The sequence below is a fragment of the Aulostomus chinensis genome, chromosome 15 (assembly GCF_037954235.1).
Source record: "Aulostomus chinensis isolate RoL2024-O1b breed Wild chromosome 15, RoL_Achi_v1.0, whole genome shotgun sequence".
NCBI classification, from domain to species: Eukaryota; Metazoa; Chordata; class Actinopteri; order Syngnathiformes; family Aulostomidae; genus Aulostomus; species Aulostomus chinensis.
Genome location: NC_141334.1, coordinates 7,413,438 through 7,429,507, shown reverse-complemented (window position 1 = coordinate 7,429,507; position 16,070 = coordinate 7,413,438). Strand labels below are relative to the sequence as shown.

At 40.3% G+C, this 16,070-nt stretch overlaps 1 protein-coding gene across 1 annotated transcript in view; it reads left to right on the top strand.

Annotated features, from left to right (window-relative positions):
* Window positions 1-1,860: 1,860 nt before the first annotated feature.
* The window catches only part of gabrb2b (gamma-aminobutyric acid type A receptor subunit beta2b), a 57,373-nt gene continuing 43,163 nt past the window's right edge, over window positions 1,861-16,070 (top strand). The window contains exons 1-3 of the mRNA XM_086227123.1: window positions 1,861-2,059; window positions 2,218-2,315; window positions 2,935-3,002. Coding sequence (XP_086083249.1) covers window positions 1,977-2,059; window positions 2,218-2,315; window positions 2,935-3,002 — 249 coding nt within the window. The 5' untranslated portion in view covers window positions 1,861-1,976. The remainder of the gene's footprint in view (window positions 2,060-2,217; window positions 2,316-2,934; window positions 3,003-16,070) is intronic.

Below are 16,070 nucleotides of genomic sequence, written 5' to 3'. Positions count from 1 at the left end.
TTTGTTTTTCTGAAATATTTTCTGTTAAAGAAAGAAGGAAAGAAAAGGACAAAGTTATCTTATAGCGACATATATCTCATTACTTATGCATCTATGCTTGGCCAATATCAGCTGATATCATTGGCTCAAACCAAAACGTATCAGACTCTCATTCTACCAGTTCTTAATCTTACAACACTGAAACCAAACTTTCCACTACTACTGGTCCAAATTAGGTAACTTTGAATGAATGAATAAACAAGTAAATTAATAACCATACCTGAACAACAAAACATCTCAATGCAATATATTACATATATGTTTTAAATGTTTTTAGCTTCATACTTCACATGTGCATGTGTGTCCTCTAAAGTGAAATGGGTAAAAAACAACAACAACATAGATACAAATAAAAAGACAGAGTGATTCCATCTCCACATGAACCCCGTATGTGTGTGTAGCATGACTGCATATAAAACATTAATTATTCAAAGTAGAATGGTGAATTAAGACTTTTTAATCTTTCAGTTTTACACTGATTTTTAATGGCACTGCCACCACCAGGTCGCACAGGGAAACATCATTTTTTTTATTGATCAATTAGAATTCACTAAGATGTGGCTGGAGGACAAATCAATAAATCCTCAGCGTGAGTATATGTAGAGGTGATTCTGAATGTGCTCATAGAAGTGTAAATTTAGCTCTCTTTTCATTTATTTTAACATGATCATCTCTGCTCCCCTCCTCTCCCGGGCGGTATAGACTCCTACACGGGGATCACTGCCCTGGCATCCGCCTCTGATCCCACCATATCCATGACGAGTCGTGTCCGAGTTTACACAGTGGTGCACGTCCTGCTCACCAGTGCGTGGAGCCACAAGCGTGCATGGCTGCGAGATATGTGCTGAGTGTAGGCTTGAGTGCATACTGCTCTTCTCCATATCCTGCTCCCAAGCCCGAGGCGCTGCACACTGGCACCGCGCCTCACAGCATTAAGCTGAGTTTAATACATCCTCGTCATAGGCCTGAATGAGTGGAGATCGATGCGTGAGCAACTGTTGGTGCAGGGATGCATTTATAGCACGGACCCCCACCCCCACGCACCCCACCCCCCCCCAAACACACACACACCACCTCCCCCTGTGTTTTGTAGCTAAAACACAGGGTCGAAGGGAGGTGGTGGACTAAAATTCAGCACCGTGGACAGCGTCCTCTCATGAGGGAGTGAGCGCAAGTTGTCTCCTGCTCCCCTGGCTGCTAATCACTATAGTACATATTGATCTGTAACCTATCGATATTTTGAAAATGAAGGCTCTTCACTGGTCTCATTATTGCCTCACATTACATATAATAATGAATTATTAATTTTTGTTTCTTCTTTGCGATGTTTGAAACACATCCAGCTAAAGTGAACAACGTGGATCGCCCTCCACCGGAGCTGTCCGGTCTGGACTTCAGCTTGAGCTGCGTGGTTAAGTGTCTTGCTCGGGGACAACTAATGGTAGTTGACGGGTGTCCGAGGAGCAAGCGGAGAGAGCCAACCCCACCCACATTTCCACCCAACTCGCTCCAGATATGAACCGCCGACTTTCCCATCCAGTTCCCGCTCCTCAGACATTCACACTGGGAGACCCCCGTTGCCCCCCGAGTGAATTGTACTCTCGATTCTCCTTTAAATCGCATCCGTGGCTGGGTACTACCTCTGCCATCAGCAGCGGCGGCGGCAGCAGCAGCAGCAGCGCTCCCTCTTCATGTTGTGGTCGGGAATACGCATGCGCCCGGCATTGGAATTACTGCACTGGCAAGAATAAGTTGTACCTCGTCTGTCTTCACTAAAAGAAAACACACGCGCACACACACACACACACACACACACACACACACACACGCACACACACACACACACACACACACGCACACACACACTCACAGACACACACACACACACACACACACACACACACACACACACACACATACATACACACAACATAAGCATGGCAGTGTTCAGAATAAGAAGAATGGGGTGTTTCTGCGCCTGGATGTTCCCCTTCGTGGTGGTCGTAGTGTGCGCCCAAAGGTAAGTAAAAGGGTCGGCGGATGATCCACTCAGGTTTTTTTTTTTTTTTTTTTTCTAGAGTGTGACTGTTAGAGACGCCGTGGAAAATACTTGGACACTTTGTAGTCCAGGAATGTTTAAATCTGCTGTGCTCCTCTCTGCTTTTTTCTCTTCCATAGTGCCGGTGTCAGTGACCCTAGCAATATGTCTTTGGTTAAAGAAACGGTGGATAGACTCTTGAAAGGTTATGATATACGATTGAGGCCAGATTTCGGAGGTAAATGAACTAACATATCATTTATCTGTTCGAGTTTAGCAGCTTGTCAGCCTGTATAATAGAACACTGTTTGATACATGATGAGTTAGACGTGTGGAGGAAGATTTCTGATTAGTTTGTTGCTGGCAACTGCCGTGAGATTGAGTTTATGTGTAAAAAATAATCCCGAGTATCGATACAATAGTACTCAAATGATGCGGTCAGAGATGAATCTGATCATCTGATGGTTTGTTTTCATAAAAAAAAAAAATACATGTCTCCATGAACTCTCAGTAGCTGTCTGCTAGAATCTCAACACAAAGATACCTATTGTATCCGTGTTCCAGTTCAAGTGTTGAGTGCGAGAGAAAACTAGATGATTTCACGTCAACAACTTTTAGGGGAATTGCCAGCACTTTCACTGCAGATAAGCGCATCTAATCCCACCCGAAATGAACACTGCAAACTATTATCCGGCTGACAACAGCTAAATCCATAAGTGTTAATCTGTCTTCCCTTCACGCACGCATTATTAACCGTTTCTTGTAAAACAAACAAACAAAAATAGGGGGAAAAAGGTTTCAGGCTGCACCTGATGATCAGTATTTCTATTGCTCACAGTTGTTTTGATCTGTCCCAGGTGCACCGGTTGGAGTGGGGATGAATATAGACATAGCCAGCATAGACATGGTATCAGAAGTCAATATGGTGAGTAGAACGTTATCACCTCTGCTTTGACTGCGGGTGACCATTCTGAAATATAATCATCCCTGTTATGGATACCAGGGGAACCACCCCTCCCCAAACCGCCGGGGAAACCCCTCTTAATACTGGGCTGTGTGTGTGTGTGTGTGTGTGTGTGTGTGTGTGTGTGTGTGTGTGTGTGTGTGTGTTTCTCCCGATCACTCGCATCGACTTGTGGGTTTGAGAGCTCAAAAATAGCGATTTTTTCCCTTTTTTTTAAGGGTTGATGTGAAATTAAATGCACAACCCTGGTGTTTTAACATGAATTGTCATCGATGTAATTTTTTTTTTGTAATTGCTGCATAATTTCATTTCCTAAAGACTACCATGCATCACCTATTTTACAAAATCTTACAACTATCGGGACTAAAACTTGCATCTACTCTTATCCGATTTTGAAGGAAATCACTGCACTGGTCCAAGTCATAAGCCTGGCAAGATTTCTGACAGGCATATATGTTTCTTCACAAGATATATTGCTTTTTGGATTGTTTGTCACAGCTGGTTTGTACGTGCTTGACTACAAATTGAGACAGTGAAAGAATTTGAGAGCAGTGGGGTATGAGAAGTGGAGATTAAGTTTTGCTTCATACAAGCGCACCTCCTAGTGATGAGATGTTAGAACTACACCTCAGTTTCTAAGTGAATTTCTTCATGGAAGGTCACTAACCACACTTTAAAGTTAAGAAGCTAAACAAACATTATACGGTTAACTTCTGTTAATATGCATGTAATTTTCATTGTTCCACTTGTCATTTTCCCTTTTGCAATACTGAGGAGTGATAGATCGCTATTTTTGAAGTTACCTTTAATTTGCAACTTGTTTTAGCTTTGTACATTTGAGCCCCGCTGTTAAGTTGCTGCGGTGTTAGCTGAGATATGACTCATGTTGTGATGTCATGTGGAATATTTTTGGCAGCAGCACCCAAGGCAGTTGCTCATGTTGTTATCTTTGTGTTCATGTAGACTACGGTGATGAGTGGCGATGCGATGGGGAAACAGATGATGCCATGTCTATTTATACGTATTTATAGAGAGGATCAGCGCACACACACGCACACACACACACGCACACACACGCGTGCTCACACACACACACACACACACACACACACACACACACACACACAAAATTTACATCTATAGAGCCCCAGAGTGGCAATCAAAGACATTTCTCTATGTAGCCTATGCTGTATAATATCTGAGCATGTGTAAGCTTTTTGAAGTACCTGTGAGTGCAGTCAGTAAAGTCTGCAGTAAATATAGACACGAGCCATTTGTTGTTGTCGTTTTATTTTTCTCTGATCAACTGCAAGTATTTTATCAGATGTATATTTTATGTCTACACCTTATTCATCCAATGCACAGGAGGAATTGCATTTGATTTTCTCAACCAATGCAGGATGCTAAGGATTTTTCTGTTTCGCGTAAATGGCTACACATTGAGCAAATCATACATATTTGAGGTATTTATAAGTTTTTTTTTAAAAAAGGCATTTAGTAGTCAAGTGGAATCCAAAAGATAAAAAGGGAAGAGTTTTTTATTTTCTGTTTTGTTTTGTTTTTTTTAGCCGTAGTGCTAATGATCCTTATTTTTACCAGTGTGCTGCACTGCTTTCTCCTCTGGGCTACAACTTTCAGTGAGGCTTTGGGGGAAAAAAATGACATCCCAGCTTTCATACTCTTGCCCACAAATACATCAGAGCTGGGGTTATACTCACACCCACACACACATGGGCAAATAATCCTGCTCTGCATCTAAATACACAAGCTGTGTAGCCTCTTTGATCATCCTTTCCCTTTGTCCGATTCGGCCTACTAAACACCCTCTAATGTGAAGGGAGAGTCATTATCACCTGACCCACTGGAGTCTCAAGAGAAGAAAAGGCCACGTGTGTGAGTTTCAACATCTTTGATCTGCCACCCCCTTTCCCTTAAATGAAACCACTTTTATAGATGGGAGCTGGCAGGGAAGCACTTTCTTTTCTTTTCCATCTGGCGCTCTTGGGTTCTTATTTTGGTGGTAGTAGAAAACCACCCTGCATGCTTACATTAGCAAACAGATACGGCGCAGGGATGAGTATAAGAGAGAGATGTCACAGAAAGGCGTATCTAAAAGTGCCCTATTAGCCATTACGGCAATGGGACATTGTGTGAAATAATATATCCTTTCACCCACCACTGCTCACAGAAAGAATAGAGAAATGAACAGGTGATAACTCGATAAAATACTATATATATTTGATTTTACCATGAGGGGCCATTAAAATGAGGAACTGCGAAAAGGTTTGTCTTAAACCATCTGTTTTAACACTCTGTTATCAATGTCACAGAGCAGAAATCCATTTAGCGAACACATAGGGCTCCAGCTCACTCAAGATGAGTCATTAAACTAAGTACGCAAGCCTTCAAGCCTGACTGGCCCAGAGGAGATGAAGTCCTTTCCAGTATTTGTCATGAAAGTGGTTCTGATGTCCAAAACTTAAGAGTCAAGCATGCTGCAGGGCCTTTCTCCAAACCCCCAGTTCCTTAAATTGGCAGTCACAGACAAGCCAGTGGAAAGAGTTAAAGTGCTGACTGATTTGCGGAGTCATGTAGAAAACTATATTACACGCCACTTCAGCCTAGAGCCAGACATGGAATGAGGAAGCTGTGGCGGGTGTTCATTACATACCCATGAAAGGTCACTTGTTTCTAGGTGTGGCAGCCAAAGTCCAAAGCCTTTGAGGGAGGAAAAGGGATAGGATATAAGCTTGAGACCTAGGGGTCACATTCATCACCTCTGTGTATGACAGAACAGACAGAGAGAGAAAGACAGGGAGATAGATAAGAGAGAGAGAGAACAATGGCATTAACAAGTAACCATGTGGAGAGCCAGCAGCAGAGCTGGTGTTGGAGGGAAGGTCGTGTACCTTGTGCTGCTGAGGGTTCATTCTGCTCGACTCAGAGGTGAACATAAAAAGAGGGACACACACACTGAATACCAATGTCATGTTAGACATTCAACTCAGGGCAGGTGGCCTGGCAAGCCTCGATTGATCCACTGGCTCAAAAAAAAAATGCAAAATATATGGGAATGCAAAGGAATTGGTGGATTTTTTTCTCTCTCTGAACTCTCTGTTCCTACTTTTCCCCTTACTGCTATTCAAGTCTCAATATTGGGTCTTTGTTGAACTCCCTGGCATTTGGAATCCAAGCCAACAATTTCGCCTGAGCAGCCCAGCAGAGGATATCCCTGATGAGATGTCTGAGGCAAATGCATCAAAATTGCACTGAAAACTAGACCTATATATAATATAGATTACACAGATGCAATATCATGAATGCTGGTTGAAAAGGTATGAGAGTGCTGCTTGCCACATGATAGTAAAAGGGATGAAAGATAGTGGGAGCACTTAGGTGGTGCGTAATATCTCATCTGAACCTGAGAGCTTCAAAATGATATTAAGCCCGGAACTGTGGTTCGGCCAAAATCAATTTCATAGAAGCAGAACTGTAAAATTGATGATCATTTGACATTGGCTGAGTTATCGTCAGTATAACAATATTTAAATAGGTTTTCAATGCATGGGTTTAAGTGTTTATTTGTGCAATGATAAGCAAAACATAACCCTTAATAACCTCACTGCATCAAGCTCAAGAATAGATCGATTAGATAATTCAACTTTCAAGATAATAAATGCAACTCAATTTTAATTTCTTGAAAAGATGCATGCGCGCCCTTTTGTCAAGCCAGGTTTCAGGAATATTACAAAGTGGTTTAACTTCATCCCTACTTGTCTATAGTCATTGGCTCTACTCAAAATATGGACGCTTGCATAGTCAAATGAGGGATTGGTTGAAGAAATATAAAGAAATGTAAAAGAATCAATTAAACTGTGTTAATATTTGCAACTTATTCTCATGAAACATTCACATTTTCTTGTGCACAGTTTCTTTCTGCATAATCCTACGAACGTCCATCAAGCAATACGAAGTGATTGGTGTGTCTGTGTAGCGAAGTGAGAAGCTCAAGAAAAACACTGGACATCCCTTTAATTCTCAGTGGAAAATGCAATATTTTGACATCGTTATGAAACTGCTGTTGCTAAAGTCAGAGATTAAGGACAAAAGCATTTAGTTGGAGCAAAAAAAACAAAAACAAAAATTATAATCTTCAAATGTTCCAACATCTTGTTCATAATTACAGCAGTTATGTTCAAATTTTAGTTCCCTGCTTATCGTAGGCATAAGAACATAGAGTGAATGAGAACAGCCTGATCTTAGAATGCATCCTAACTTTTTATCATATTGTAAAACTGAAATGTCCAGTCCTACACTTCATTTCGACTCACAGGTAAAATAGGGACTGACCTTAGTCCATTGATAATATCTTGAGTATTTAGTTGGAAAGGACAATTTATAGTACTGTAAGTGGTTGAGTCTGCCATTGCGTAGCACAAGGAGAAAAGCTTTTTAAAGTAAACCTGGTAATGCAGGATAACTACTCTAAAAGGCTGCATTAAAAGTTTGAGTTAGTCTTTCAAAGTGACTCATGTCTCGACATGTCCCCGTCTTACCCACAGTCTATATTAAGCCTCCTAACATATGGGGCAGGCATGGAAACTACTTGTAGACTTAGGATGTCAAGAGAAGATGTGCATTCTCTGTCAGTCCCTCATGTGCATAGACACATTCATAAATCCTAACCCCCCACTCCTCCCCAGTTTCTCCTCATTAACTGGTTTGTTAACGTAGCCTCCAGGAAAGTCACTGTTCAGGTTACGTAATGGACAGAGCATCCAGGGTTCAGCCATGATTTGACTCGCTGCTGCTACAACAACAGGAGTGAATAGAATATAGATATGAGGTTGGCCACGATTCTTGACCCATCCTTTCATTGCAAAGGACTGGTAGGTTTGAGCCTTTTTTCCTGCAGCTCAATAAAACAATAGCAAAATTTTAAAAAAATCCACGTGATTAATGTCGAGGTTGGCAAGCGCATCTCTTTTAGCAATGCTGCATTAAAGAGACTGTGAGGAAAGAGATGCTAAAGGGGGTCGCATTGCTGATAACCTGCACGGTGACAAGCTAATGTGGCGTGGACTCCATGAAAGACCTTGAAAATACACCCACAAAGATGGAGGAAGATGAGTTTTCGTTTTACCCTGGTGCATCAAACTCCAGCATAAAAGGAAATCTGGGATTGCACCACAACTCCATACACCAAACTAAGACAGCTAACCTTCAAAGAGAGCGATGCATACAAGGAAGAAGCTGAAATTGGGGTTGATGGTTCAGTCGTTTCACAAATCCTGCCGCTAAATAACTACTGAAGCATCATCCCCTGCAAGTCACCTTTTGGCTAAACACAAATATCATTTTAACTGATAGCAGTTTATCCAAGGAAGCATTGGCCATTTGACTTCTCTCTGAATTCTAAAGCAATGACATCAAACCTGCACTCAGTGACAGTGACATGAAAGCTCAATTCACCGTTTGGAGACGTGGAACGACAAGTGTTAACTGACCTGTCAGTCTAAATATTTTTACTACAGTTCAATGAATCCCTGCCTGGACACAGCTCAGCTTGTAGTATTTGTCAGAAGGGCTGTCCAGGATTACGTAACAAAGGAGGACAATGGAGTAAGATTTAAAAACAAGGGTATTTACAGTGAATTAAAAAAAACAGTTAAGGGGAAGATCAAATTCATGAACTGGTGGCTGTAACTGATGTACCTACTGATTTTACAGCATGGTACCTTAATTATCCTGGTTTTTCCGATTTGGGGAATCATCACCGTGATTCATCAAAAGGCCTTGTTGGGAAGGGTGTGGACTTTACTCATGTAAAAACTCCTGTGGTCAAACTGATAAATTCAATTTGTGCACAAGTGCTTCAGCTCTGTCATTGGATTAGCTCAAGACTTCCTTGTAAGTTTAGGTTTCAGTTAGCCAACTGAGAGATGATACGCCTGGATTGATTCACAACAAGCCTTTTATGCACCGAGCTAAAGCCCACTCCACATGACGGGTCGCTACCCTGACAATTAGTCCAATTTATGGAGTGAAATTCTTGCCCGATACCTACAGATTCTGCAAGAACTTGAAGTCTCACATCCTGAGAATGAGGAACCTTCAGTAAGGAGCTGCTGGACTTGAGGATTCTGATGGACCAAATGGCGAAACCCTCAGTATGCAACACAATAAATACATTCCATGCCATTACTCTCTCAGCTCTCTTGGATGAGGGTGCAGCTACAGTAATTCCATTTGCTTTACCTTGTAGAATTGACACAGAGATGGTTGATTTGCAAAATGACACAGAAATGATAAGCAAATCAAAGGGGGGGGGGTGCAAGTAGGAAGAAGTTTCCTCTCCTTTCACCGCATGTGCACTGAGATTGAGTGCCCACTTTGGATCCACTTACCTCTGTGAGATGGTGTTTACGTAGATTAAAATAATCAAATCAAAGTAGAGGAACCTCCTCACTCACACCTCCAAGACTTGGTGTGTCACAGCTACCACACTGACTTGAGCTGCTTGCATGGCAGTTTTACCTTCTGATGGCACTGTTTAAAGTGATGCTGCAGAAGATGGGACATGGGAGGCTTCACTGCACTGATTAAGATATCTCTTGGCAACACATCATGCACAGAAACTATTAATAATCCATTGAGATTACGCTAAAAGACTTTAATGTAGTAAATGGACAGACATTACGTGGATTGTTGGTCGACTGAAACGAGGATTTTAATGTCAACAGAAGGAATAATTAGGGCATGGGTAGGTGTTTGCTGATTAGCAGAACCAATTAATTTAATGCAAATAAAAGGAAGGTTGTACAGTATGTGTGTACCGCTGTGATAGCCATGATATAATAATAGGATTTGTCTCTTCATGTGGCTGAGTACGAAAAAGTATTTGGTACACTGAGGTAAAAAGTGCACTATAACAACCGTGCTATAAATCCTCCCTTCATGAGATTATATGCTCCAGTTTTATGTGTGCGAGAGGTGTTGATTCATCTCAAGGTGATTTTGGAGGCTGTAATTTGTGGTGTTGTTGAATGCTTCTTGGGTTGTGCTGCTGTGACGTGTTCATAATTTTCTCCAATGACATATTTCATCTACATCTTAGAATTTCATCTGTTTTCCATTGACTTGGATGAGAGCTGAGTGTCTAAATGAGATGTCAGTATGATGTACTAGAATATTTAAGGATTATGTTTTGTTAAGTACATGTGCATCAGAGAAACTCAAATTCTCTTTGTCTTAGTGTCTACTGCCACATTGACTGGTACCCAACCATGGCTGCAAATGCAATTGAGCTTACAAGCTTTCAAGATTCTAGATGATGACTTAAGACGTTCACAGAGCTCATTAGTGTGAGGTTCTGGAGGTGTAAATCCAGGTCAGCTTCTTGTTGATCATCATTCATAATGTCGTAATCACCTGTGCTTGATTCACCGTGAGCGAGCTGGTTGTGAAGGGATGAAGTCTTCTCCTGGAAGGCTCAACCATCCAGAAAAACAGGATTTTAGCGATCTCACTGAGAATGACTTCCCCGCCCATGACTCCAACGTGTCACTCTTGCCACAGAAAAAGTTTCTGAATTTGTTACGCTCAGCCGTATTGATTTTCACTGATTCCTGTGATTATTTGAGAGGAACTTGGCAGCAGATATGTAATTCCATCTCTGATGAGAAACGTCAATAATTTTGATTTGAATTATACATTCAGTCAATCATCAGTGACAAGCTAGCAATTGGCAACTGTTTCTCAAAAATGTGGTTCAGAAATATCATTTGCAATGGCCTATGGGTTTGTAGTTCATGGACTCACGATATATATATATATATATATATATATATATATATACATAACCGAGTTGTACTTTTGCCTTTTCTCAGTTTTCTGATATCTTTTTGCACATAATCAAATATTGTGTTGCCATGTGCTTCCCAGTTGACTTTGTTCCTGGTTTAAAACTCTTTGAATAAATAATTTCCTGAAATGTCCATGAGGGAACTAAAAGGGAAATTGAGCCAGAGCTTGTCTGAAGGTTCAGCTGTCACTTTTGAGCTCTATTGTTAAAACATAAATAACCACACTGGATGACATACAAATGAGTGAATGCATGACAACGAGCCGTAACCCATCGATGTTGAGGTGACTGATGCCATCTAGCAGCTGCAGTGGCCTCATTGTGACCCTGGGGAACACAGGAAATAAGACTGTGTCGATATGAAGGAAGAACATTCATGTAAAAGTTTATGTTGCGGTGATGAGACTGATGTTTGTTTCATTGGCTGCTTTTTTGGTGAAAATTGAAGCTGTTAAACCTTAAAACAAGTGAAAAAAAATCCCCAATTAACTGCTCACATAAAACTGTTGTTCATCATTTTGTTTCATCACGCAGATGTCTCATCTCATTTACGTTCCATATGTCAATTGCCATCCATGCATCACCCATATGCAATAAAACAATTGCTTTTTTTTATCATGCAAAACAAAACATTGTTCATAATCAGATGGACAGTAGAAAACAGATGGAACCCATTTTCTGTATCATTTATTGAACAAATCCTCTTTTCATCTTAAAGATCATATCGTTCAGTTTCAACATTAAATATCAAATCTCAGCTAGACATGTAGAGATCTTTCCTTTTAGATAAATTATATACAATATAATCCACTCTACACCATATTGGACAAAACAGCTTTGGTTTAGTTTTTATAACATCAGCCCAAGAGCAAACACATAGTCTCTGAAAAACAAATAGGACAGGGATAAAAGAATTTTCTTGTAAAATATTGTGTCATAATAATTTCCATATCAAGACCTCAAATGAGCCTGATATGATTCCATAGAAACTTACTGAATATGATATGTAGGGTCTGAGGTCACGTCGAAGATCCCCGATAGGAAATAAACATTCTCCATACATCCGTAGGGATGTCTAGTATGCACATACACACACACACACACATACACGTGCACACACGCACGCACGCACGCACGCGCGCGCGCACACACACACACACACACACACACACACTGTCAACAAAGCACTGCTTAGTTTATTTTTATTAGTGTTTCAGACATCCCTTCTACAGATTGTAACACAGCTCTAAATGTCAGAGGGAGGGAGGCATGTAATCAATCCCTGCAGGTTAAACGAGCTAACTAGTTAGCCATCTGATTCACTGGTGCCTGTGACAGTGAATGATGGGCTGGATGCTCAGCCATCAAACAGCGGCCGCTTCCCCTGCAGCTGTATGTCTAACTGTTAAACAGCATCATCTTGTCTTCTTGTCAGTGGTTACAGCAGTGGTGCAGCATGACAGAGTCTCGCCGTATTCAGATCTGTTCGTTGCAAGGCAATAATTTCCACACCTGCCCTGTGTCATAACAGGTGTTATTCTCAGACACTGTTTTCACTCTTTCTTTTTGTCCTCGCTCACTTTTACGTTCCTTCTGCTTGCACTGTTACTTATACTGCGCCCGTAAAAAGCAAAGTAATTTTTTTTTTTCCCTCACAAACTTGGGGTTTTTGCTGCAGGGGGGTACCTTGCTAGGCTGGTTTACTCTTTCAAAAGGCATCTCAGTTCACAGATTGTTTGTACGGTCACATGCTCCTGCTCAAGGTTTGCCCAAGTCTAAAACAATAAAATAAATGTATTGTCAAAAGTTTACAACATCAGCCATTTACAGTTCATTCATCCCCAAAAGCTATCTAGAGGACAAAGACAGCAATATGCACAATCAGAATTTGATAACTCAGTTGCAGATAGGCCAACACGATAGGCAACAGTGGGGCCGGTAATCTCATTTGATTTGTGCAGTCCTTTTATTGAAGTGAAAGTTTGGATCAGTGGCAGGCTGAACTTACCACTGAAACCAGAACAGTCAGTTTGTCTGAATGACAAAGCTTTAAGAAGTGATGATTTCTCTTGCTCATGTATATAATAATTTGTTCAGTACCATAAAGGGTAGAAATTAAAATCGACACTGGCAGACTCATGTACAGTCTCCAGGAAAAAGCAAGTACTCCTGATACCTCATGTGATGTCAGAAAGCAGCATGCTGGCTGGAAACAATGTTCAAGGAGAAGCACAAGGGTACCAAGTCCAATTTCAGGAGTATGCAACTTTTCCTAATCCCTGAGGCCAAAGGTTCAGTTTCAGTGTAACCTGCAAACTATTTAGCTTTTGCATGTTTGTGGACTGGTGTATTTTGGCTAATCGAGGCTTCTGGCTGGTTTGTTCTGGATTTAAAGGGGTGTATTTTCTGAGTGCCGGTGTAGATGTGTGTCGCTGGACAAGAATTACTTTTTATAAAAGAAAAAAACAATACATTTGGAATGAAAAAGGCCAATTATTCAGTTCAAAACAATATCATTTTATGGAAAGATCAGAGGATTGAAAACAGTGACAAATGATGACGTATCATCACCTTATCTTATCTATCTTCATTTATTTTTATTTCATGTACTCTTATCTTTTTTTCCCCCCAGAAAATCCAAAGCATAACAAAATACAAAACTTGTGAGTGTTCTACTAGTGAAGCCCTGAATATGTAAGCGTCCGTTCGGGGTTGTGTAGAAGAGGATAACGCTCATCATTGTGTGGGACCTATTTTTAGATTGTTAATCAAGGTAACATGCTCAGACGACTGACACATTTAGTATGATATCCTATAAAGTGTGAGTAGAGTGAGATTGCTTCATTTCAGCTCATCCACCTGCAGTGACCTCACAGAGGTCAAAATGGTGTGTGTGCATATGTGTGGGGTGTGTGTGTGTGTGTGTGTGTGTGCGTACACGTAGTTTTGTTTGCGATCAGTTTTTTTTTTTTCCCAGTACTTAGTTTAACATCTGCTGTAAAACACCTCAATATCATGTCAATCCCACTCTCTAGTGCGGGCTGTAACACGGGGCTATTGACCTCCTCTGTGTCATTTTGCGTATATCACTGCATTGAAGGGTCTCCAAAAAGGAAAGAAAATGAGTTCAAGTCTAAATTGAGCCAAAAGGAAAATTTAATTGAACACAATAACAATATCATCAATTGCGCAATCTTTCTTTTCAAAAGTTGAGGAATTTGGAGTCTTAAATGTCTTATTTAAACTAGAATTACAGTCTTGTCACTCTACATTCACGTTCATCCAGACTCATAATGTACTGCTGTGTATTGTTTTTTTTGTTTCCAGAATTTGACTTGCTATTATGGAATTTATTGAACATTATTCCCTCAAGACATGACTAAAATGACAGCGAATGATAACCAGAAAAGTGTTTTTTTTTTTTTTTAGAATATTATGACGTCACATCTAAACCGTCATAACTTGTACGGGAATTGTGCCGTGGCTACAAATATGTCCCTTCAGTTCATCCTTTAGTCAAGTGGAATATTTGTGTCCAATCTGAATGGATTTTTTTTTTTTTACACATTACAACACAAGATCCTCCTCTCTGAACATACTCCAGATAGCAAAAGACATGAATCCATTGTTGGATTTTGGTCAGATTGGGTATTTTTGTTTAAAAAAAATCTATGTTGGTTCAATGTTTAATTACAGGTACCAGTTCAACACTTGAAAAACTGCTGTGGAATCAATGTAGTGTAGGTAAGAATTTTTCAATGTTAAAATGCAGGGAAGAGGGGGTCAGGGTGGGTGCACGGGGGGGGGGGGGGGCATTTGTTGGTAGGCATTTGCACATTTTCCCAAGTGGGCACAGAACGGCAGATACTTCGTCCTTCTGTGTGGGAGACAAACTGGTAAGTCCTTTTGGAATATTTTGCAAGTTTCATGATTAAAACATATTTTATGTACCTGTGTATATAAAATTATACATTATTAGCATTTTTAATAGTTACATAAGCATTGTTGTAACCAGCGCCACCGTAAAGCAGTTTGTTTATTCATAATGGTGAGCTAAGAAAGCTAGCGGCATGGAGCTAATCGCTAGCTAGTGTATGCAGACTGGGATCAATTCGCTTTGCCTGAAAATGTAGTACACGAGAAAGGACACACTGGACATTTAAGTCACTTTGGAATGAAACTGCAGGTTTCTTATTTTTAAATTTTTCAACTTTATGACGTTTTTTTTTTCTTTCTTTTTATTTCAGTGGCTGCTCGTCTGTTTGACCGCAATTTACAGAATTTCAATACAGGGATGGACATCAGATGTGGCTGCGTTATGCACCTGAGAGGAGTGGCGGGATACCAAGGAAAGGAAAGTGGAAGAGTCAAAAGGACAAATGGTTTAGAGTTGGAGGCATTTGTTAAAATGTTAAACTGAACTAAAGAAGTATCTTGAGTGTGTATAAAGCGAATCTTTAATAAATAACTCAATGAATAATGATTTGTTTTTTGTTTTTTTATTAATAGAACATGCAGTAAAGCAGCTGTTCTCCATCTTTTTTTCTTAAAAAAATGGAAAAGGCCAATCTACAGGCTCACAACACATTTTTGAATATTCGCCTTTGACATAATTATAATCAAGTATGGTGTCCCCCAAAACATGTGTTGGTGTTTGTATTGAAAGGTTGAGAACTAACTGCAGTAATGCATACTTAGTGGACCACTACAGCATTTTAACCTTCGTCTGAATGTTTTAAATATGCCTCATTTAAAAAAATAATCATTTCACTCTATTTGGTGTTTCAAAGTTCTGCGGGGTTGCTCCAAACTTGTCTGTTAGTGACATCACTACCATTCAGGCATGTGGCAGTGATATCACTGACTAGTAGACTGCTTTGGCATCCTGCACGGTGAGCTGTACCATAAACAGAGAAATAAAGGGATGATTTTTTTAATGAGGCATATTTAAAACATACAGACAACAAAATGTTGAAACGGCCCTTTAATAATAACATTCCTTCAATGTATAATGCAGTGCATATATTGATTGATTGATTGACGTTGATTCATTTTCAGAACCGATTGGAAATTCAACGTTATTTTCGTTCTTGATCATAGCAAACATTTTCGGTGTTTCTCTTTTTCAATATCTGACATCGGTGTTGATTGTAATCTTCAGCCTG